This window comes from Macaca mulatta, chromosome 1, assembly GCF_049350105.2.
Source record: "Macaca mulatta isolate MMU2019108-1 chromosome 1, T2T-MMU8v2.0, whole genome shotgun sequence".
Taxonomy (NCBI): Eukaryota; Metazoa; Chordata; class Mammalia; order Primates; family Cercopithecidae; genus Macaca; species Macaca mulatta.
The window spans coordinates 219,233,180-219,255,601 of NC_133406.1; the positions used below are offsets into that span (position 1 = coordinate 219,233,180).

General features: G+C 44.0%; 1 protein-coding gene and 1 long non-coding RNA gene across 41 annotated transcripts in view; one reads left to right on the plus strand and one right to left on the minus strand.

Moving 5' to 3' along the window:
- Positions 1 to 22,422, plus strand: part of USP48 (ubiquitin specific peptidase 48) — a 106,190-nt gene that overhangs the window by 9,876 nt on the left and 73,892 nt on the right. For 38 of the 40 annotated variants that reach the window (XM_077971025.1, XM_077971042.1, XM_077971035.1 and 35 more), the window contains exons 2-3: positions 20,271 to 20,391; positions 21,351 to 21,507. In XM_077971025.1, coding sequence (XP_077827151.1) covers positions 20,271 to 20,391; positions 21,351 to 21,507 — 278 coding nt within the window. Of the gene's footprint in view, positions 1 to 20,270; positions 20,392 to 21,090; positions 21,226 to 21,350; positions 21,508 to 22,422 lie in introns of all 40 variants that reach the window. The other 2 variants (XM_077971224.1, XM_077971218.1) reach the window with 1 other exon arrangement.
- Positions 7,513 to 16,825, minus strand: LOC144335605 (uncharacterized). Its single transcript, XR_013406556.1, has 3 exons — positions 16,638 to 16,825; positions 14,749 to 16,250; positions 7,513 to 8,469 (listed from the first exon to the last, which is right to left on the minus strand). It is a non-coding gene; the product is annotated as an uncharacterized LOC144335605 (long non-coding RNA).

The following is a 22,422-nucleotide window of genomic DNA, read 5'->3' on the forward strand; positions in this document are numbered from 1 at the left end:
ATATAGCATAGGATACTGTGTTTATGGTATATAACATAGGATACATTAACAGATGGTAAAATGGTAACTGTAGTGAAGCAGATTGACATGTATTTCACAGTTACAAATTTTGTGTGTGACAAGAGAAGCCAAAATCTCATTTAGCAGGAGCCCCAAATGCATATCTGCCTCATTATTATTATTATTATTATTATTGTTATTTTAGATGGAGTTTTGCTCTTGTTGCCCAGGCTGGAGTACAACGGGGCAATCTTGGCTCACTGCAACCTCCACCTCCCGGGTTCAAGCGATCCTCCTGCCTCAGCCTCCCGAGTAGCTGGGATCACAGGCACCCGCCACCACACCCGCCTAATTTTTGTATTTTTAGTAGAGCCACCACACCCAGCCAGTTATATAGTTTATTTAAAAATAGAGATGGGGTGTTGCTCTGCTGCCCTGACTGGTCTTGACTTCCTGATTTCAAGCAGTCCTTCCACCTTGCCCTCCCAAAGTGCTGGGATTACAGGTGTGAGCCACTGTGCCTAACCTGCGTTTTAATTTATTTGACCAGTTTCCTGTTGATGGACTTTGGGGTTTCTGGGTTTTGATATTACAATCACTGTGCCTAACCTGCGTTATAATTTATTTGACCAATTTCCTGTTGATGGACTTTAGGGTTTCTGGGTTTTGATATTACAACCCATGCTGCCCTAGCCAGCCCTCTGCATTGATCTTGAGTGTTGAGTGAGTGTTTTCACTTAGGTTGCTAAATGAGAAATTGCTGAGGTAAAGGGACTGTTCAGAATTTTGATAGATGCCAAAAGTTCATACCATTTATCCTGGTCCTCTAGAGTGAGTGTGCCTATTACCTTATTCAAAGCATTCCTATTCCCAACTGCCATTTGATTGGCGAAAAATAGCATCTTCTTTTCATTTGCCATTTTTTGCTGGTGACATTGAGCATCTTTTTAATTTTATTTTTTAGTTTTATAGAGATAGGATCTCGTGTTGCCCAGGACAGTCTTGAACTCCTGGGCCCAAGCAATCCTCAGCTTTGGCTTCCCAAAGTGCTGGGGTTACAGGCATGAACCACTGCGTCCCATCTCCTTTTTATATTTACTTGCCATTTGTATTTCTCCTGTGAATTGTGTGATCTGCATTGTTGGTCATTTTCTTACTGATTTTCAAGAGCTTATTGAATATTTCTTTTTTTTTTTTTTTTTTGAGACGGAGTCTCAGGGTGTCACCCAGGCTGGAGTGCACTGTTGTGATTTCAGCTCGCTGCAGCCTGTGCCTCGTGGGTTCAAGCGATTCTCCTGCCTCAGCCTCCCAAGTAGTTGAGACTACAGGTGCCCACCACTATGCCTGACTAATTTTTGTATTTTTGTAGAGACGGGGTTTCACTATGTTGGCCAGGCTGGTCTTGAACTCCTGTCCATGTGATCTGCCCGCCTCAGCCTCCCAAAATGCTGGATTATAGGCGTGAGCCACCGTGCCTGGCTGAATATTTCTTTCTTTTTCCTTTTTTCTCCTTTTTTGAGACGGAGTCTCGCTCTGTTTCCCAGGCTGGAGTGCTATGGTGCGATTTCAGCTCACTGCAACCTCTGCCTCCCAGGTTTGAGCTATTCTTTACTTCAGCCTTCCAAGTAGCTGGGATTACAGGTGCGCGCCACCACTCCTGGCTAATGTTTGTATTTTCAGTAGAGACGGTTTCACCACGTTGGCCAGGCTGGTCTTGAATTCCTTACTTCAGCTGATCCACCTGCCTTGGCCTCCCAAAGTGCTGGGATTATAGGCGTGAGCCACCACGCCCGGCCTAGTTTATTGACTATTTCTGTCGAAGATATTTTCTGCGGTATTTTTGGACTTTGTGGGCTTTTTTTCCTTTTGGTACATTAGTTTTTGATTTTTTTATGTGGTAAAATTTGTGAATGCTTTTTTTTAATCGTTTCTGGATTTCCCAATTCTGAGGTTATAAAAATATTCACTCATGTTTTGTTTTAGTACTGATGGTTTACTTTTATGCAACCTTTATGTTTTTATAATTTAATTTGATTTATGGATTGGGGTAGGGATCCATCAATATTTTAATTTTACTTTTTATTTACCAAATGGCTACTCAATTGTTTTAAACCGTTTATTGAACAATTCAGTCTTTTCCCTCACCAGTTAAAAAGCCACCTTTATTACATGGCAAATTCCCTATTTACTTGGGTTTATTTCTCAGCCCTATTTTTTTTTTTTGAGGCAGAGTTTTGCTTTTATTGCCCAGGCTGGAGCGCAATGGCGCAATCTCGGCTCACCGCATCTTCCACCTCCTGGGTTCAAGCGATTCTCCTGTCTCATCCTCCTGAGTAGCTGGGATTACAGGCATGTGCCACCACGCCTGGCTGATTTTGTATTTTTAGTAGAGACGGGGTTTCTCTGTGTTGGTCAGACTGTTCTTGACCTCTCGACCTCAGGTGATCGGCCTGCTTTGGCCTCCCAAAATGTTGGGATTATAGGTGTGAGCCACCGCGCCCAGCCTCTCAACCCCATTTTTTTTGCCATTGATTAATTTCATTGAATAACTGTACTGATGCCACAATTCTAGTTATTTTATAATATTTAAAAACTATTTGATAAGGTGAGACCTAAATTCCTTTTAGAATTTTTCTCATGGTTCTCATGAAAAATAAATAAATAATTTATAATTATTATATTAACTATAATTTATACTTATAAAATCATAATTATAATTATGAATTATAAAATTTATAATTAATATATTAATAATTACTAATAATTTATTTATTTATTTATTTATTTATTTATTTATTTTGAGACGGAGTCTTGCTCTGTGCCCCAGGCTGGAGTGCAGTGGCGCGATCTCGGCTCACTGCAAGCTCCGCCTCCCCGGGTTCACGCCATTCTCCTGCCTCAGCCTCCCGAGTAGCTGGGACTACAGGCGCCCGCCACCTCGCCCAGCTAATTTTCTTGTATTTTTAGTAGAGACGGGGTTTCACCGTGTTAGCCAGGATGGTCTCGATCTCCTGACCTCGTGATCCACCCGTCTCGGCCTCCCAAAGTGCTGGGATTACAGGCTTGAGCCACCGCGCCCGGCCTAATTTATTTCTTTTTTGAGACGGAGTCTCGCTCTGTCGCCCAGGCTGGATTGCAGTGGCATGATCTTCGCTCCCTTCAGCCTCCACCTCCCGGTTTCAGGTGATTCTCCTGCCTCAGCCTCCCAAGTAGCTGGAACTACAGGCGCGTGCCACCACGCCCAGCTATTTTTTGTATTTTCAGTAGAGATGGGGTTTCACTATATTGGCCAGGATGGTCTCGATTTCGAAAATGTATTTAAACAATTATTTGTATTTTAATTGTTTTTTGAGACAGTCTTGCTTTGTCTCCTGAGCTGGAGTGCAGTGCCATGATCTTAGCTCACTGTACCCTCCCCCTCCTGGGTTCAAGTGATTCTTGTGCCTCAGCCACCTGAGTAGCTTGGATGTGCCACCGTGCCTGGCTAATTTTTTTGTATTGTTTAGTAGAGATGGGGTTTCACCATCTTGGCCAGGCTGGTCTTCAACTCCGGGCCTCAAGTGATCTGCCTCAGTGTCCCATAGTGCTGGGATTACAGGAGTGAGGCACTGTACCCAGCTTGAAAATTTATTTTTTTACAAACAAAAAGCACACAAATCATAAGAATAACACTTGATTGGCTGGGTGCAGTGGCTTATCCCTGTAATCTCAAGGCTTAGGGAGGCCGAAGCATGCGAATCACCTGAGGTCAGGAGTTTGAGACAAGTCTGGCCAATATGGTGAAACCCCATCTCTACTAAAAATACAAAAAATTAGCAGGGCATGGTGGTGCGCGCCTGTAGTCCCAGCTACTCAGAAGGCTGAGGCAGGAGAACTGCTTGAACCTGGGAGGCAGAGGTTGCAGTGAGCCGAGATCATGCCACTGCACTCCAGCCTGGGCGACAGAGTGAGCTCTGTCTCAGAAAAAAAAATAAAAAGAGTAACATTTGATTGACTAATTATCACAAAACAAATTTATCTGTCATGTATCTACCACCAAGATCGAAACATTACTAACACTTCAAGACACCCTTATCTTCCGTTTTTCTCCTACCAGTTACTACTACCTCTCTTCCTTGAAGGGAACCACTTACCCTTACTTTGAATTCAGCAGATTATTTTGCCTATGTTGAACTTTATGTACATAAATACATTGTCATTCCTTCTGCTTCTGTTTTCTTTCACTCAACTTTATAAGATTAATTTATGTGTAAGCAGTAGTGTGTTCACTTTTAGTGCTGTACAATTTTTTTTTTTTGGTGGGGGGTGAGGTCTCAATATGTTGCCCAGGCTGGTCTGGAACTCCTGGGCTCAAGCAATCTGCCCACTTCGGCCTCCGAAAGTGAAGGGATTATAAGCATGAGCCAATGAGACCAGCAGTGCTGTACGTTGTTTCAGTGTGTGAGTATATACTATATATTATATTCCTTTCTACTAGTGATGGTCATTTTGACTTTTCTGTGTATTTGGTCATTATGAATAAAGCTGCAGTGAACATTCTGCATATATATTTTAGTGTCTTTTTTGTTTTTTGTTTTTTTTTTTTTGATAACAGGATTTCACTTCATCACCCAGGCTGGAGTACATGGTGTGATCACAGCTCACTGCAGCCTCGACCTCTGTGGTCTGTCTAGGTGGTCCTCCCACTTCAGCTTCCCCAGTAGCTGAGACTACAGACACTCACCACCATGCTTGGCTAATTCAAAAATTTTTTGTAGGCCTGACACAGTGGCTTATGCCTTTAATCCCAGCATTTTGGGAGGCTGAGGTAGGTGGATCGCTTGAGGCCAGGAGTTTGAGACCAGCCTGGGGAACATGGCGAAAACCTGTCTCTACAAATATACAAAAATTAGCCAGATATGGTGGTGCATGCCTGTAATCCCAGCTACTTGGGAAGCTGAGGTGGGAGAATTGCTTGAACCTAGGAGGTAGAGGTTGCAGTGAGCTGAGATCTTGGCACTGCACTCTAGCCTGGGTGACAGCGAGACCCTGTCTCAAAAAAAAAATCTTTTCTGCTCCCCTCCCTCCTCCCACCTTCCACCCCCAAGTAAGACCCCAATGTCTGTTGTTCTCTTCTTTGTGTTCAAAGTTCTCATCATGTAGCTCCCATGAGATAAAGATTTAAAGATTTATCATCCTTAGGGTCCTAAATATTCTCCTGTGTTATTTTCTGTAAGTTGTATTGCTCTTTCTTTCTCTTTCTTTCTTTCTTTCTTTCTTTCTTTCTTTCTTTCTTTCTCTCTTTCTTTCTCTCTTTCTCTCTCTCTCTTTCTCTCTCTCTCTTTCTCTCTCTCTCTCCTTCCTTCCTTCTTTCCTTCCTTCCTTTCCTTCCTTTCCTTCCTTTCCTTCCTTTCCTTCTTTTCTTTTCTTTTCTTTTCTTTTCTTTTCTTTTCTTTTCTTTTCTTTTCTTTTCTTTTATTTTCTTTCTTCCTCTCCTCTCCTCTCCTCTCCTCTTCGTCTCCGTCTCCGTCTCCGTCTCCGTCTCCGTCTCCCTCTGTCACCCAGGCTGGAGTGCAGTGGCACAATCTCAGCTCACTGCAGGCTCTGCCTCCTGGGTTCACGCCATTCTCCTGGCTCAGCCTCCAGAGTAGCTGGGACTATAGGCGCCCACCACAACACCTGGCTAATTTTTTTGTGTGTTTTTAGTAGAGACGGGGTTTCACCATGTTAGCCAGGATGGTCTTGATCTCCTGACCTCATGATCCGCCTGCCTTGGCCTCCCAAAGTGCTGGAATTACAGGCGTGAGCCACCGTGCCTGGCCTGCTTTATCTTTCATGTTTAGACCTGGAGTTGACTCCTCATCAGTTGGGAAGTAAGATCATGGAATAATTTGAGGTTACTTGATCTCTATGACTTTAGCAAAGTAGCAGAGGATTGAATGACTGCGAATCTGATGTTAGCAAAAGCAACAACTCTAAGCAAAAGGAAGACATACATGGGGAAAACAAATACAATTACTTAAAATTAAATACATGACAAGACTGTGTGTGTGTTTTTTTTTTTTTTTTTTTGAGATGGAGTCTGGCTCTGTCGCCCAGGCTGGAGTGCAGTGGCCAGATCTCCGCTTACTGCAAGCTCCGCCTCCCGGGTTCGCGCAATTCTCCTGCCTCAGCCTCCCGAGCAGCTGGGACTACAGGCGCCCGCCACCTCGCCCGGCTTATTTTTTTTTTTTTGTATTTTTAGTAGAGACGGGGTTTCACCGTGTTAGCCAGGATGGTCTCGATCTCCTGACCTCGTGATCCGCCCGTCTCGGCCTCCCAAAGTGCTGGGATTACAGGCTTGAGCCACCGTGCCCGGCCGTGTGTGTGTTTTAAAAAATGATATTGGGCCACGTGCGGTGGCTTATGCTAGTAATCCCAGCAGTTTGGGAGGCAAAGACGGGAGGATAACTTGAGGCCAGGAAGACCAGGCTGCACTGAGTTACGATTTTACTGCTGCACTACAGCCTGGCCAATAGAGCAAAACCCTGCCTCAAAACACAAACCAAAACCAAAACAATACTGTTTTATTACTACTAGCAGCAGTGTCCTGCATGGGTAGTGGGTATGCTGGGTTTAGGGTGTGTGGGAGCCATGAGGAGGAGATGGTGACTGAGAGCCTTGAAGGAAAGAGGGGGTGGGGCTTGACAGGGGCGGGGCTTAAAGGCAAGACCCAAGGGTTCCTTAGATTTGCTTCTAGGAATAGGTAGCCATGATAAAGCAGTCATGGCTTATGGTGAACTAGGCCATGGTGCCCATAAGATTAAGAAATTTTTCAGTCCGAGGTGAGGGAAACAAAAAAGATTAAGCCATTTTTGGAAATCTTAACTGCCTGTCACAGTTGAGGTGTAGTTTCTTCATCATGTGGTCAAGGACACCAGGGTCCTTGTGGTTCTGCGTGAGGGCAGCCAGTTCTGTATTCACAAAACTGAGGGGCTCCCCTTTTGGAGAGTTTGTGGTTGTGGCATCCTTTCCAGCATCCTCCTGGAAAACAGCGATCAGGAGCTTGATGTGATGCTCAGTCTCTGTAGGGCTGGAGATTTTTTCCATGTTGGAGTTGAGTTAGGTACCTGCTGAGACTTTTTTGTATTTTGCAAACTTTTTATACCTCATTCATTTCCCTTGGCTTCCTGAGGTAGCGATCTAATCATTAAGAAAAAATTAGCCTTGCATTTGGGACAATGTAAAAAAGAAGTACAGTAGAAGAAAAGCTTCATATTGGATCTAAACATTCTTATGTTTTCTGTGTGTTTGAAAAACTTTGTTTGTTTGTTTGTTTGTTTATGAGACAGTCTCACTCTGTTGCCCAGCCTGGAGTGCAGTGGGATGATCATAGCTCACTGCTGCCTTGAACTCCTAGGCTCCAGGAATGCTCCCTCCTTAGCCTCCCAAAGTGCTGGGATTACAGCTGTGAGCCACCGCATCCAACCTCCCCCAGAAAGGTGGAATCATTGTGCAATACTCCATTTTACATACCCTAAAGAACCATTTAACTGTTTGCTGTTGGGCATTTGTCTACCTGCCTTTGTCTTCTTGTTGTGTTCCTTGCCCCTCCTCCACTTCCTCTTCCTTTTTGTAAGGGAGGGAGGCTCTTTTTTTAATATTGAGAACATCTTATAAATAAATATTATCTGCCCATCTAATTATTTTCTTAGAAAAACATTGCGAAAATAGCATGAACATAATGTGTGTCGAAAAGGCTTTTGATATACATGACCTTTGCAGGGTTTTCTCCTACCAGCTGTGTGCAGTATATGAACGTTCCTGTCTTTGTGTTCTTGCCATCAGAGTATTAAATTGAACTCTTTTTGGCTGGGTGCGGTGGCTCACGCCTGTAATCCCAGCACTTTGGGAGGCCGAGGCAGGCGGATCACAAGGTCAGGAGATCGAGACCAGCTTGACCAATATGGTGAAACTCCATCTGTACTAAAAATACAAAAATTAGCTGGGCGTGGTGGCGCATGCCTGTAATCCCAGCTACTCAGGAGGCTGAGGGAGGAGAATCGCTTGAACCCGGGAGGCGGAGGTTGTAGTGAGCCGAGATCACACCACTGCACTCCAGCCTGGTCAACAGAGGGGGATTCCTTCTCAAAAAAAAAAAAGAAAAAGAAAAAGAAAATTTATAAGTAAATAATGGTATCTTGATTTCCAGTAAAATTGAAAGATACTCTGTGTGTGTGTGTGTGTGTGTGTGTTTTTTTTTTTTTTCCCAAGTGCTTGGCCAGTGTTCAGTGTTTCCCAAATCGTATAAAGCTTGAGAAACATTTCAAATCATCCTTGGAGAACCAAGAAGTCCCACTGTAAGAAAAAAAAAATCGTTACAGTTTGAATAGCTAAATAATCCTCTTTAGACTGGGCACCTCCTTTTGACTTGCCAGTTAGTTCTCTCCTGCCCTGAATGTTTTCCCTTTAATACCAATTTGGGAGGTAGTGTTTTAGAAAGATTATAGACTGGGCATGGTGGTACACACCTGCAGTCTCAGCTATTCGGGAGGCTGAGGTGGGAGAATTGCTGGAGCCCAAGAATTTGAGTCCAGCCTGTGCAACACAGCAAGACCCTGTCTCTTAAAAAGAAAGTAGATTTCGGCCGGGCACGGTGGCTCAAGCCTGTAATCCCAGCACTTTGGGAGGCCGAGACGGGCGGATCACGAGGTCAGGAGATCGAGACCATCCTGGCTAACACAATGAAACCCCGTCTCCACTAAAAATACAAAAAAATTAGCCGGGCGTGGTGGCGGCGCCTGTAGTCCCAGCTACTCGGGAGGCTGAGGCAGGAGAATGGCGGGAACCCGGGAGGCGGAGCTTGCAGTGAGCCGAGATCCGGCCACTGCACTCCAGCCTGGGCGACAGAGCGAGACTCCGCCTCAAAAAAAAGAAAAAAAAAAAAAGAAAGTAGATTTCTAGTGTTTCCAAGTAGGCTCACCTTAAAAATCATTTTTGCTTTGCTGGTTCTCCTTTTTCTGTAGTGTTTGAATCCCAGTTTAGTGGGCCCTAACTTTGGAGGCTTGGAAAAAATTAAGTTATTTCATGTTTGCTAGGTTGATTGGATTCTTAAGCTTTAAAATATATTTAAGCCAGGTGCAGTGGGTCACGCCTGTAATCTCAGCATTTTGAGAGGCTGAGGTGGGTGGATCACTTCAGGTCAGGAGTTTGAGACCAGCCTGGCCAACCTGGTGAAACCCTATCTCCACTAAAAATACAAAAATTAGCCGAGCGTGGTGGTGCACGTTTGTAATCCCAGCTACTCGGGAAGCTGAAGCAGGAGAACTGCTTGAACTTGAGAGGTGGAGGTTGCGGTGAGCCGAGATCATGCCACTGCACCCCAGCCTGGTCAAGAGAGTGAGACTCTATCTCAAAAAAAAAATAAAATAAAATATATATTTAGGTTTTTTTTGAGTACTGACTATACTATTTAAAGGATTGCTAATAATTTAAGAAGCTTTCCATCTTTGATGTTTTATGTAACTTTGGTGTTGAGTTTTATTTTGCTTTGTCAGTTGCTTCCCAAACCTTTTATGCCCGACTTCTCTATACATATATGGCAGAGGAGTTCTAGGAAAATAGTACGTAAGTGCTAAGTGACCTCTTTGTGGTTGCTTTGTTTTTATTGTTTGTTTGTTTTTTTGAGAGAGCCTTGTTCTGTCATCCAAGCTAGAGCTGGCTGACATGAGCAGCTCACTGTAGCCTCGACCTCCTGGGCTCAAACAGGTCCTCCTGTCTTAGCCTCCCCAATAGCTGGGACCACCCACATGTGCCACTCCACCTGGCTCATTAAAAAAATTTTTTTCTTTGTAGAGATAGGGTCTCACCATGTTGCCCAGGATGGCCTTGAACTCCTGGGCTCAAGCAATCCTGCCTTGGCCTCCAAAAGTGCTGGGATTACAGGCATGAGCCACCATGCGTGACCTGTTTTTAGATTTGCTTATTTCTCGCATGTCTAATTTATGAGACCTTGATACAGTAATGCCATGAGGCATTACATGAAAATCACTGTAAAGTTTTTAGTAACTAGAACCTAGAATTTATATTATCTTGGTTCTCCTTTATTTTCGCTTTCAGGAAAATCTGTACTTCAGTGTTTTAAGCACTTTGGGAGGCCAAGGTGGACAGATCACGAGGTCAGGAGATCGAGACCAGCCTGGCCAACATAGTGAAACCCCATCTCTACTAAAAATACAAAAATTAGCCGGGCACGGTGGGGTGTGCCTGTCGTCCCAGCTACTTGGGAGGCTGAGGCAGGAGAATCGCTTGAAAACGGGAGGCAGAGGTTGCAGTGAGCTGAGATTGAGCCACTGCACCACTGCACTCTAGCCTGGGCAACAGGGCGAGACTCCATCTCAAAAAAAAAAAGGTCCCAGGCACAGTGGCTCACGCCTATAATCCCAGGACTTCGGGAGGCTGAGGTGGGTGGATCACTTGAGTCAAGGAATTCTAGCCCAGCTTGCGCAATGAGGGTAAACCCCATCGCTACAAATAATACAAAAAAATAAAAAAAATTAGCGAGGTGCAGTGGTATGCCTGTGGTCCCAGCTGTTTGGAAGACTGAGGTGGGAAGATCACCTGAGCCTGGGAGTAGAGTATTATACACCCTGAGTGCCCAGGAGGCCATGGATTTTCTTTTGTTTTGTTTTTTGTTTGTTTGTTTTTTTTTTTTTTTTTTTTTTTTTTTTTGAGACGGAGTCTGGCTCTGTCGCCCGGGCTGGAGTGCAGTGGCCGGATCTCAGCTCACTGCAAGCTCCGCCCCCCGGGTTTATGCCATTCTCCTGCCTCAGCCTCCCGAGTAGCTGGGACTACAGGCACCCGCCGCCTCGCCCGGCTAGTTTTTTGTATTTTTTAGTAGAGACGGGGTTTCACCGTGTTCGCCAGGATGGTCTCGATCTCCTGACCTCGTGATCCGCCCGTCTCGGCCTCCCAAAGTGCTGGGATTACAGGCTTGAGCCACCGCGCCCGGCCTCTGTTTTTTGTTTTTTCTTGAGACAGAGTCTTGCTCTGTCACCCAGGCTGGAGTGCAGTGGCACGATCTTGACTCACTGCAACCTCCACCTCCCGGGTTCAAGCGATTCTCCTGCCTCAGCCTCTCAAGTAGCTGGGATTATAGATTTCTGCCGCCACGCCGGCTAATTTTTGTATTTGTAGTAGAGACAAGGTTTTGCCATGTTGGCCAGGCTGGTCTCGAAGTCCTGACCTCAAGTGATCCACCCATCTCAGCTTCCCAAAGTGCCAGGATTACAGGCATGAGTCTCAAGAGGCTGGGGCAGGAGAATCTCTTGAACCAGTTAGGTAGAGGTCGCAGTGCACTCCAGCCTGGGCAATGGAATGAGACTCCATCTCATAAATAAATAAATAAAAACTAAGAAACTAAGAGGTGATGAGGAAGAAGAAGCAGAACATCTGTAAATGACCACTTGGAGTGAAATCCCTACCCCCTTTCCCATTCAAAGGATGAATCTTTGAACTGCATAGCCACTGTGAAATCTTTGATTATAAATTTTCCACTCATCGTGCATACTCTTAAATGACAGATCCTTGGAGATCTACCAAAACAGAACTGAAAGTGTATCTCCTACCTATAGTCAATATATTATAGAAGAAACTTACTCTTTCATACCCTTTGATACCTAGCCTACTACTTTTCTACTCTCCGAACACAAATTTTGATTTGTGGAAAATTGTTTTTTTTTTTGCTGTGTCACCCAGGCTAGGGTGCAGTACCATAATCTCGGCTCACTGCAACCTCTGCCTCCCGGGTTCAAGTGATTCTCGTGACAGCTTCTGGAGTAGCTGGGATTACAGGCATTCGCCTCCACACCCAGCTAATTTTTATATTTTTAGTAGAAGTTTAGTAGGGTTTTGCCATGTTGGCCAGGCTGGTCTTGAGCTCATGGCCTCAAGTGACCCTCCCCCCTCAGCCTTTCAAAGTGCTGAGACTATGGGTGTGAGCCACTGCATCCAGCATCATTTTGTTACAATTTTGGGCATCATTCCAGATTTCTCCTTTTCTTTCTTGCCTGTCGCATCTTATTAGTCCCCAGGTTCTATTGATTTATTCCCATCAATATGCTTGAACTTCCTCCGTTCCTATTCCCACTGAATTGGCTTTTTTTTTTGGAGATGGAGTCTCACTTTGTCGCCCAGGCTGGAGTGCAGTGGGATCTCGGCTAACTGCAACCTTGGCTTCCTGGTTTCAAACGATCCTTCTGTCTCAGGTGATCCGCCCACCTCAGCCTTCCAAGGGCTAGGATTACAGGCATGAGCCGCCGCACCCGGCCTGAATTGGCTTTTTAAGACCTCATCTTCCACGAGAAAAATTGTTAGTTATGTCTCACACCTTGTTTAGCTTTGGGGTTATGTCTCATGCCTTGTTCAGCTTCAGGCTGTCATTATTACTATTATTATTATTTTTTGAGACAGAGTCTTGCTCTGTCACTCAGACTTGAATGCAGTGGTGTGATCTCGGCTCACTGCAACCTCCGCCTCCTGGGTTCAAGCGAGTCTTCTGCCAGTCTCTGAAGTAGGTGGTACTATAGTCGCACGCCACCATGCCTGGCTAATGTTTGAATTTTTAGTAGAGACAGGATTTCACCATATTGGCCAGGCTGGTCTTGAACTCCTGACCTCAAGCGATCCGCCTGCCTCAGCTTCCCAAAATGCTGGGATTACAGACGTGAGTCACCGCGCCGGGCCCAGTCTGTCCTTTTTAGTGCTGCCAAAGTGTATCTCTGGCCTAAAATCACAGCAGATGTCTGCCTAGCACATCATAACCAAACCTTTTGGAGCCTATCCTCTGCCTAACACTTTCCTGTTCTCATCTAGTGCAGTCTTGGAACAAAGTACCCATTAGGGTTATCTGAATTCCTTATTGTGCTGTGGCATTGCCAATGTGCTGTTATTACTCAAGTTTTGTGGACATGTGCCCAGAAGTAGAATTATTGAAACAAAAATGTTGGTGTCATTTAACATTTTTGGGATATTTTCTTTAGTTATTTTCCCTGCAGGGTTATATGATATTTTGATTTATAAGAAATATATGCTTAGTCTTTGTACTACTTCTGGCACAGCTCCTAAAACCTTTGGAATCTCCAGAGTGACTAAGTGTCTTTTTGTATGCTAATGAAATGACTGATGGCTGGGAGCTCTTAGTAGCCTCCAGACAGAGGCTGGTTGCCAGGAGAACCAACCACTTGATGAGAGGGTTAGAACTTTTATTCTGACCTCTGGGAGGGGAGAGGAGCTAAAGGTTGTTGATCTCCGGTGGCCAGTGATTCAATCAGTCATGCCTGTGTAATCAAGTCTTTTCTTTTTTTTTTTATTTTTTATTTTGAGACAGAGTGTCACTCTGTTGCCCAGGCTGGTGTGCAGTGGCATGATCTCGGCTCACTGCCACCTCCGCCTCCCGGGTTCAAGCAATTCTCTGCCTCAGTCTCCAAAGTAGCTGAGATTACAAGCGCCTGCCACCATGCCCGGCTAAGTTTTGTATTTTTTTTTTTTTTTTTTTTTTTTTTGAGACGGAGTCTCGCTTTGTAGCCCAGGCTGGAGTGCAGTGGCGGGATTTCAGCTCACTGCAAGCTCTGCCTCCCGGGTTCACGCCATTCTCCGGCCTCAGCCTCCAGAGTAGCTGGGACTACAGGCGCCCGCCACCTCGCCCGGCTAGTTTTTTGTATTTCTTTAGTAGAGACGGGGTTTCACCGTGTTAGCCAGGATGGTCTCGATCTCCTGACCTCGTGATCCGCCCGTCTCGGCCTCCCAAAGTGCTGGGATTACAGGCTTGAGCCACCGCGCCCAGCCAAGTTTTGTATTTTTAGTAGAGTCAGGGTTTCACCATCTTGGCCAGGTTTGTCTTGAACTCCTGACCTCATGATCCACCAGCCTCGGCCTCCCAAAGTGCTGGGATTACAGGCATGAGCCACTGGGCCCGGGCTTTTTAAAATTTTTTTTTGGAGATAGGGTCTCTCTCTGATGCCCAGGCTGGAGTGCAGTGGTGTGATTTCAGCTCACTGCAACCTCTGCCTCCGGAGTTCAAACAATTCTCTTATCTCAGCTTCTTGAGCAGCTGGGACTACAGGCATGTGCCACCACGCCCGGCTAATTTTTTGTATTTTTAGTAAAGACGGTTTTTTGCCATGTTGGCCTGGCTGGTGACAAATTCCTGGCCTCAAGTGATCTGCCTGCCTCAGCCTCTCGAAATGCTGGGACTACAGGTGTGAACCACTGCTCCCTGACACTGTCTTATATTTTGTGAAACACTCAGCCTCCTTGATCTGTCTTTATAGTTGATAGACACAAGTACACAAAACTATTTTTCTACTGTAAGGAAATTGGCATACATACACATGATGATAAATGATCCTTGACACCTGGGGCCTACTCTAATGAGGGATAAAATGGAGTTAGGGGCATTGGAGAATGACGAATGGGAGAGGCTACAGCCCTCTGTAGTTGGCATTCTGCTGTGCTGCTAAGGCTGGCTTTAGAAATAACAGCTTATAATTAGAACTGTGATTTGTGTCTGTCCTTTCCTTTTCTTTTCTTTTCTGACACAGAGTTTCTCTCTAGTTGACCAGGCTGGAGTGCAGTGGCGTGATCTCGGCTCACTGCAACCTCCGCCTCCCGGGTTCAAGCGATTCTCCTGCCTCAGCCTCCTGAGTAGCTGGGATTACAGGCATGTGCCGCCATGCCCGGCTAATTTTTTGTATATTTAGTAGAGACGGGGTTTCTCCATGTTGGTCAGGCTGGGCTCAAACTCCTGACCTCAGTGATCCGCCCGCTTTGGCTTCCCAAAGTGTTGGGATTATAGGCGTGAGCCACTGCGCCCGGCTGTTATTTGTGTGTGTTAAGTAGATTCTTTACCTCTCCAAGTAAGAGAACAAACACAACACCACCCCCCCTCCCCCCGCCCCGCCTCATATTGGGCTGTGTATGAAAGGCTTAGCAACAATTTAGACATTTAGAAAGTCCAAGCCTTTTTAATGCAAAGCACCGCCTTTGGCTTTTTGGTTCCCACCTGAAGTGTGGCCATAGAGGCTCGGAAGCCATAGGTTTGGCCGGGGGTGGTAGGCTATCACAGGTCACCTGCACTTGGCATTCTGCTGTGATGGTGTTCTAGCCAACTGAAGACTTGCTCAGTAATACCTAGCAAGCAATTAAGAAAAATTAAAAAGAACAACGCCAGTGTTCTGGGGCCTAATAATACAGATTGCTCCCAGCTTCTCATAGTAGCTTTTGAAAGTCTTATTGTGGTAATATTTAGGCCATAGGTTGTGTTTGCCTTTTGATGCCAGCTTTAGAACCAGTTAAGTATGCGTGATTTTTGGGTGGGGAGTGGTAGAGGTGAGGCCAGGGAGAGCCTACCTTTTGTTCATTGTCTGAATTATTTTGCTATCAGGAACTGAAAACTAAAATCTGACCAGATCCACTGGAACTATTTTCTGAGAATCATGTATGTGTTTGACCCATGGGAGTGTCTGCCTCCCCAGCCAAGTCATGCGAAACATGTTTACCACCCACTTGTCCAAGAGGAGGGAGTGAACAAACAAGACTTGATGTTACACCTTTGAAAAGCAGAGTTGAAAGAATTGATAAAATAAGTGCCTACTTTGTTTTAGAGGTGTGTTTTCACCATGGTTACTGACACTGTTTTTTCCTATCTCCCAAAGACCCTTGAGAGAGTCCATTGCCACTAGCTGTAGTTTTCTTTCAAAAGAACCTTCCTAATATATCCTTGTCACTGTTCCCAGGAAAGATTTTATGTTACTTTTCTCAGTCCCAGAATCAGCGTTCTTTTCTTTTCTTTTTTCTTTTCTTTCTTTTTTTTTTGAGACAGAGTCTCGCTCTGTTGCCCAGCCTGACTGGAATGCAGTGGTGCGATCACAGCTCACTGCAAAGCCCCGTCTCCCTGGTTCAAGCGATTCTCTCACCTCAGCCTCCCGAGTAGCTGGTATTACACGCATACACCACCACGCTTGGCAAATTTTGTATTTTTAGTAGAGACGGGGTTTTGCCATGTTGGCCGGGCTGGTCTTAAACTCCTGACCTCAAGTGATCTGCCCACCTTGGCCTCCCAAAGTGCTGGGATTACAGGCAGGAGCCACCGTGCCTGGTCAGTTTTGTTTCTTTAACTCTTTTATAGTAGACCTTTCCCATTAGAGGTAAGTTATAAGCACTAAAAACCCTAGCTGCTTCTCCCCACAGTGGATGGGTTCTACTTTTATTTCATTAATAAGCTTTTTTCCCTCCTGGCTTTGACATAAGCTGACAAGACTGTTCTTAAATTAGTCGAACTTCAGTTTTCATTTTTATTATTTCAAAAGTTTTAAAATAGAGACAGGGTCTCACTTTGTTGCCCAGGCTGTAGTGCAGTGGCTGTTCACAGGTGCAATCATAGTTCATTGTAGCCTCCAACTCCTGGGCTTAGGCCATCTTCTGCCTGAGCCTCCTGAATAGCTGGCATTTTAAGCGTGTGCCACAACACCCAGCTTCATTTTTATATTTTAGAAGACAGTATGTTTAAACAGAACATTAAAACAATTATTTACTTATTTTTGGAATATGTAGTACATTTTATTGTTCAAAGCCTGAAAGATATAAAAGGGATGGGGTCAGCCTGGGCAACATGGCGAGACCCTGTCTCTACAAAAAAAAATTAAAAAATTATCCAGGAATGGTGGCATGCACCTGTGGTCCCAGCTACTCCAGAGGCTGAGGCTGGAGGATCATTTAAGTCCAGGATGTAGAGGCTGCAATGAGCCATGAATGTGCCACTTCAGTGTTGGAGTCTCAAAAAAAAAAAAAAAAAAAAAAAAAGGAAGTTCAGAGTGTTGTTTACTTCTGACTTACATCTGGCAAGTACAGAGATAATCTTTGCCGATAAAGTTGTTTCCACTTTATAGCATACTTTTCTATCTAAACAAACAGGTGTGTTTACCCCATTTGTAAATTTTTAAAATTGGCAACATTTTGTACCTTCCTTTTTTTTTTTTTTTAAGACAAAGTTTCACGCTTGTTGCCCAGGCTGGCGTGCGGTGGCATGATCTCACCACAACGTCCACCTCCCAGGCTCAAGCAATTCTCCTGCCTCAGCCTCTAGACTAGCTGGGATTAACAGGCATGCGCCGCCATGCCCGGCTGATTTTGTATTTTTAGTAGAAACAGGGTTTCTCCATGTTGGTCAGGCTGGTCTTGAAATCCTGACCTCAGTTTATCCGCCTGCCTCAGCCTCCCAAAGTGCTGGGATGCACCATGCCTGGCCCACCTTCCTTTTTTCAACTAATGATACCGTTATATATCACAACATTAAAAACTTTCCCTACCTTTTTATTTATTAATTATTATTTTTATTTTTTTTTGAGATGGAGTTTCGCTCTTGTTTCCCAGGTTGGAGTGCAGTGGCATGATCTCAGCTCACTGTAGCCTCCACCTTCCAGTTTCAAGTGATTTCTCCTGCCTCAGCCTCCTGGGTAGCTGGGATTACAGGCGCCCTCCACCACACCTGGCTAATTTTTGTATTTTTAGTAGAGATGAGGTTTTACCATGGTGGCCAGGCTGGTCTCGAACTCCTGACCTTGTGATCCACCCGCCTGGGCCTTCCAGAATGCTGGGATTATAGGCATGAGCCACTGTGCCCGGCCTACCTTTTTATTTTATGACAGCAGTAGTTTTTAATTGTTTGGTTATATTGTAATTTATTTTATTACTTCCATATGAATTTCCAGTCTTTTACTGTTACCAGTAATCCTTTAGTGGGCATCCTACAGAGATGCGCAGAACTTTGTCCTGTAATGTTCCATTATAGCAAAAGAAAAGCTAAGCGTATGTTACATTCAGTTGTGTCTCTTCGGTTTCCTTTAATCTGGAACGGTTAGTGGATCTTTCTTTGTATTTCATGACAGTGACTTATTTTGTAGAAAGTCCCTTGAGTTGGTTTGGTCTAATGTTTCCTCATGATTCAATTAAGGCCATGCATTTTTGGCCAGAACATCACAGAAGGGATTCTGTGCTGTGCATTATACCAGAAGGTGTGTGGTGTCAATTAGATTCATTACTGGGTGTGTTAAATTTAAGTATTTGGTTAAGGTGGTGTCTGCCAGGTTTCTCCACTGAACGTTACTATCTTTCCCTTTGTAATTAACTTGTGCTGAGATACTTTGAGACATTGTAAATGTTGTTATTTCTCCAACTTGCCTACTTTAGCATCCGTGATGATTCTTGCCTGATTCTTTTTCTTTTCTGAATCTGATGTATGTCAAATGGAGATTTTTAATTCTGTCGTTCCTTCCACTTTGGTAGTTGGTTTTTTCCTAAAAGGAAGAGATTTTTCTTCCATCCATCTCACCATGAAGTGATGGATTCTTACTTTATACTATTGCTTATTTTGTTGCTAAATTTTGTTGCCAAATTTGACCAGTGGGACCTCCCCTTCCAGCCAACTCTTGTGTTCTTTTAACATGTCTCCATCACTCTTTTAGTACATCCTTTTAGGACAGGGTAAGATGTTGTAGGTTCATTTTCTAATTTCACTGACTGCCCTGGCCTTGGAATCAGCCATTTATTTCTCCAAGGAGCACTGGATTCTTTTACTGGATAATATTTAGAAGTCAGGATCTGTGTTTCAGAATTATTAACCCATGTCTCTATGGAAAAGAAGCCTACTAATTAGAGCTGGATATTTGTTCCTTTTGTCTTTAGCCAGAGGGTACTACTAAATGAGCTTGATGACTGTTCAAGTTACTTTGGTCAGTCACACCCCTCCCTACCCCTCCCCCACTCCTGCCTTCCCTTCAGTCTGGATCTTTTAGTTAGTTGAAATATGTTTTCTGTTTTGAATTTAGTTAGGGTTCCTGACATCCTTGTTGATTTTTTTTTTTTTTTTTTTTTTTTTTGAGACAGAGTCTCGCTCTGTTGCCCATGCTGGAGTACAGTGGCGCGATCTCGGCTCACTGCAACCTCCACCTCCTGGGTTCAAGCAATTCTCCTGCATCAACCTCCAGTCTTCAGCCTGTAGCTGGAATTACAGACGTGTACCACCATGCCTGGCTAATTTTTGTATTTCTAGTAGAGACAGGGTTTCACCATGTTGGCCAGGCTGGTCTCAAACTCCTGACCTCAAGTGATCCTCTTGCCTTGGCCTCCCAAAGGACTGGGATTACAGGCGTGGGCCACCATGCCTAGCCAGTTGATTTATTTTCGTTTGTGTGCGTGCGTGAAGTAGTATGAGAAACACTCACATGGTCCCAAATTGTGCATTATACGAAAAGGTACATTTCCTTTTCATTCGTTCATTCATTCATTTTTTCCGAGACAGAGTCTTGTTCTGTCGCTCATGCCAGGGTGTAGTGGTGCAGTCTTGGCTCCCTGCAACCTCCGTGTCCCGGGTTCAAGCGATTCTCCTGCCTCAACCTCCCAAGTAGCTGGATTACAGGCCCGCACCGCCACACCTGGCTAATTTCTGTATTTTTAGTAGAGACAGGGTTTCAGGCTGGTCTCGAACTCCTGACCTTGTTATCCACCTGCTTTGGCCTCCCAAAGTGCTGGGATTACAGGTGTGAGCCACCGTGCCTCCGGCCAAAAAGGTACATTTTTTTTTTAACCTTATTCCCACTCATGCTCTGTAGGTAACCAGTTTCATTAGTCTCTGGTTTTTCCTTTCTGTTTCTTTTTGTTCAAAATAAGCCAATATATGTGCACATGTATTTTCTTATATATTTCTTACATATAACAGTATACTACAGATACTCCTTTGCGTTTTGCTTTTTTTACTTAATAATGTGTCCTGGATTTATAAATTACTTCATATCTGTTCATAGAGATCTTTTTCATGCTGTGTGTATATGTTTTTTTTTGCGTGTGTGTGTGTTTTACAGTTGCATAGTACTCTGCCATATAGATGTACCATATCGTCTGTGTTTGGGCATTTCAGTGGCTTCCAATATTTTGTGATTAACAGACAGTGCTGTAATAAATAACCTTATGCATGAGATTTTGCGTTGTTGGAGGTATAGCCTAAGGAAGGATAAATCCTCAGAAATGAGATTGCTAGGTCTAAAGGTAGTTGTCTATGTAGTTTTGTCAGCAAGTGCATTTCTTCCAGCAGGATATGCATGCTTGCTTCTCGACAGCCTCAAAAAATGAGTGTCTTATACTTTCTCAGTTTTGCTAATTTATAGGTGAGAAGTGGTATCTCATTGTAGTTTTAATTTGTTTGTCTCTCATGAAACTATGGTCTTTTAAAAGTTAAACTTTTTTTTTTTTTTCCTTAGACGAAACTGCAAAGGAAATCCGAATTGCTTGGTTGGTATTGGTGAGCATATTTGGTTAGGAGAAATAGATGAAAATAGTTTTCATAACATCGATGATCCCAACTGTGAGAGGAGAAAAAAGGTAAACCATCATTTTTTTAAGCGATTGCTATTATGCTATTTTTTTGTTTTTGTTTTGGTTTTGTTTTGGGCCTGTGATCAGAAAGCTCTACTGATTTCAGGTAACCTGTGCAGCTTTAAGATAAGTAGTAGAACTTAAGGCTCTAAGCCACTTGAATTGGAACACTTCTTAATGATATGCTTTAGAACAGGCAGCTGCGTAATTCAGTAAGCCTTTAAATAATAGTTTTAGTTTGAATGCTGATTCTATGTTTGCTTTAACATTGCATGTTTTATTTCGAAATCTTAAAGCCTCTTTAAAGGAGATGGTAATTCAAGGGAACAAACTCACGATGATAGCATTTTGCTTTCTAGGGCTTGTATTTTATATATAATTTTGCTTTTTAAAAATATACATTAAATTTTCTAAACATAAAGCTTAGCGTTCACGAAATAGCCAAGTTTGTTGTATAGATATTTTAATAAAAGAATAATTCTTTGTAAGGTCAGGAATTCCCAACCTTATCTTTGGAAAAAGTTGCACCCAGTTCCCTCTACCACCCCCAATCTTTAAAATCTCTAGAATATAAAGGAAGTTTTCTGCATAAGTTTTACTTGGTCATTCTACTGAATGCTGGCAGTTTAGATATACAGCAAACATAAAACCTATGTACGCTTTTTCAAAACCGATCTTTTCTAGAATCCACTGTTCTAATTTTAGATTTAAGTGGCTGGAGAAGACGATATGCTAGAGATGAGCAGTGATGCTGTCCGAAGTCTTTTTCACTCCTGTGGTCAACCCAAAATGGGGCTTTCATGAAAATTATGCCCTACTTCCAGCCAAGAGAAACTTAAGGTGGCTATACCATGTTGGTTGTGACGGTCTTACAAATTTTTAATCTGAAAATTTAAGAATAATGCTTAGAAATGTGTTGTTTAAAGGACAGTGGATTTTATAATGATAAATTTTGTATTTTGTAGAACTCGTTTGTGGGCCTGACTAACCTCGGAGCCACTTGTTACGTCAACACATTTCTTCAGGTGTGGTTTCTCAACTTGGAGCTTCGGCAGGCACTCTACTTATGTCCAAGCACTTGTAGTGACTACGTGTTGGGAGACGGCATCCAAGAAGAAAAAGGTGGGTGAAAGGGGTGGGGGAGAGCTCTCTTCCTGAATTGAGTCTTACTCTGTTTCCCAAGCTGGAGTGCAGTGGCGCCATCTTGGCTCACTGCAGCCTCTGCCTCCTGCACTGAAGCGATTCTCCTGCCTCAGCCTCTCGAGTAGCTGGGATTATGGGCGCCCGCCCACACGCCCGGCTAATTTTTGTATTTTTAGTAGAGACAGGGTTTTACTATGTTGGCCAGGCTAGTCTCGAACTCCTGACCTCAAGTGATCTGGCTGCCTCGGCCTTCCAAAGTGCTGGGACTACAGGTGTGAGCCACTATGTCTGGCCTAAACTTAATTTTTTTTTTTGTTAAGACAGTTTCACTCTTGTTGCCCAGGCTGGAGTGCAATGGCACAATCTCGGTTCACCGCAACCTCCATCTTTCAGGTTCAAGCAATTCTCCTGCCACAGTTTCCTGAGTAGCTGGGATTACAGGCATGCACCACCGCGCCCGGCTAATTTTCTATTTTTAGTAGAGACGGGGTTTCTCGATGTTGGTCAGGCTGGTCTGGAACTCCCAACCTCAGGTGATCCGCCCGCCTCAGCTTCCCAAAGTGTTGGGATTACAGACGTGAGCCACCGTGCCTAGCTTAAACTTATTTTTTTTATAGAGACAGTCTTCTCTGTTGCCCAGGCTGGTCTTGAACTTCTGGCCTCAATCAATCCTCCTGTCTCGGTCTCCAAAAGTGCTGGATTACAGACATGAACCATGGTGCCATGCCTTGAATAGCTTTTACCAGCCTGCAAAGCCTTTCCATCCCAAGGAGTAACATTTTATCTTTATTTTACAGATGATATATTGACTTGCTGAAAGCCACAGTTGGTAGTAAGGATATAAATATTCAGTCTGATTAGAAGACAGAAGCCACACAATAATTTGAACAGAAA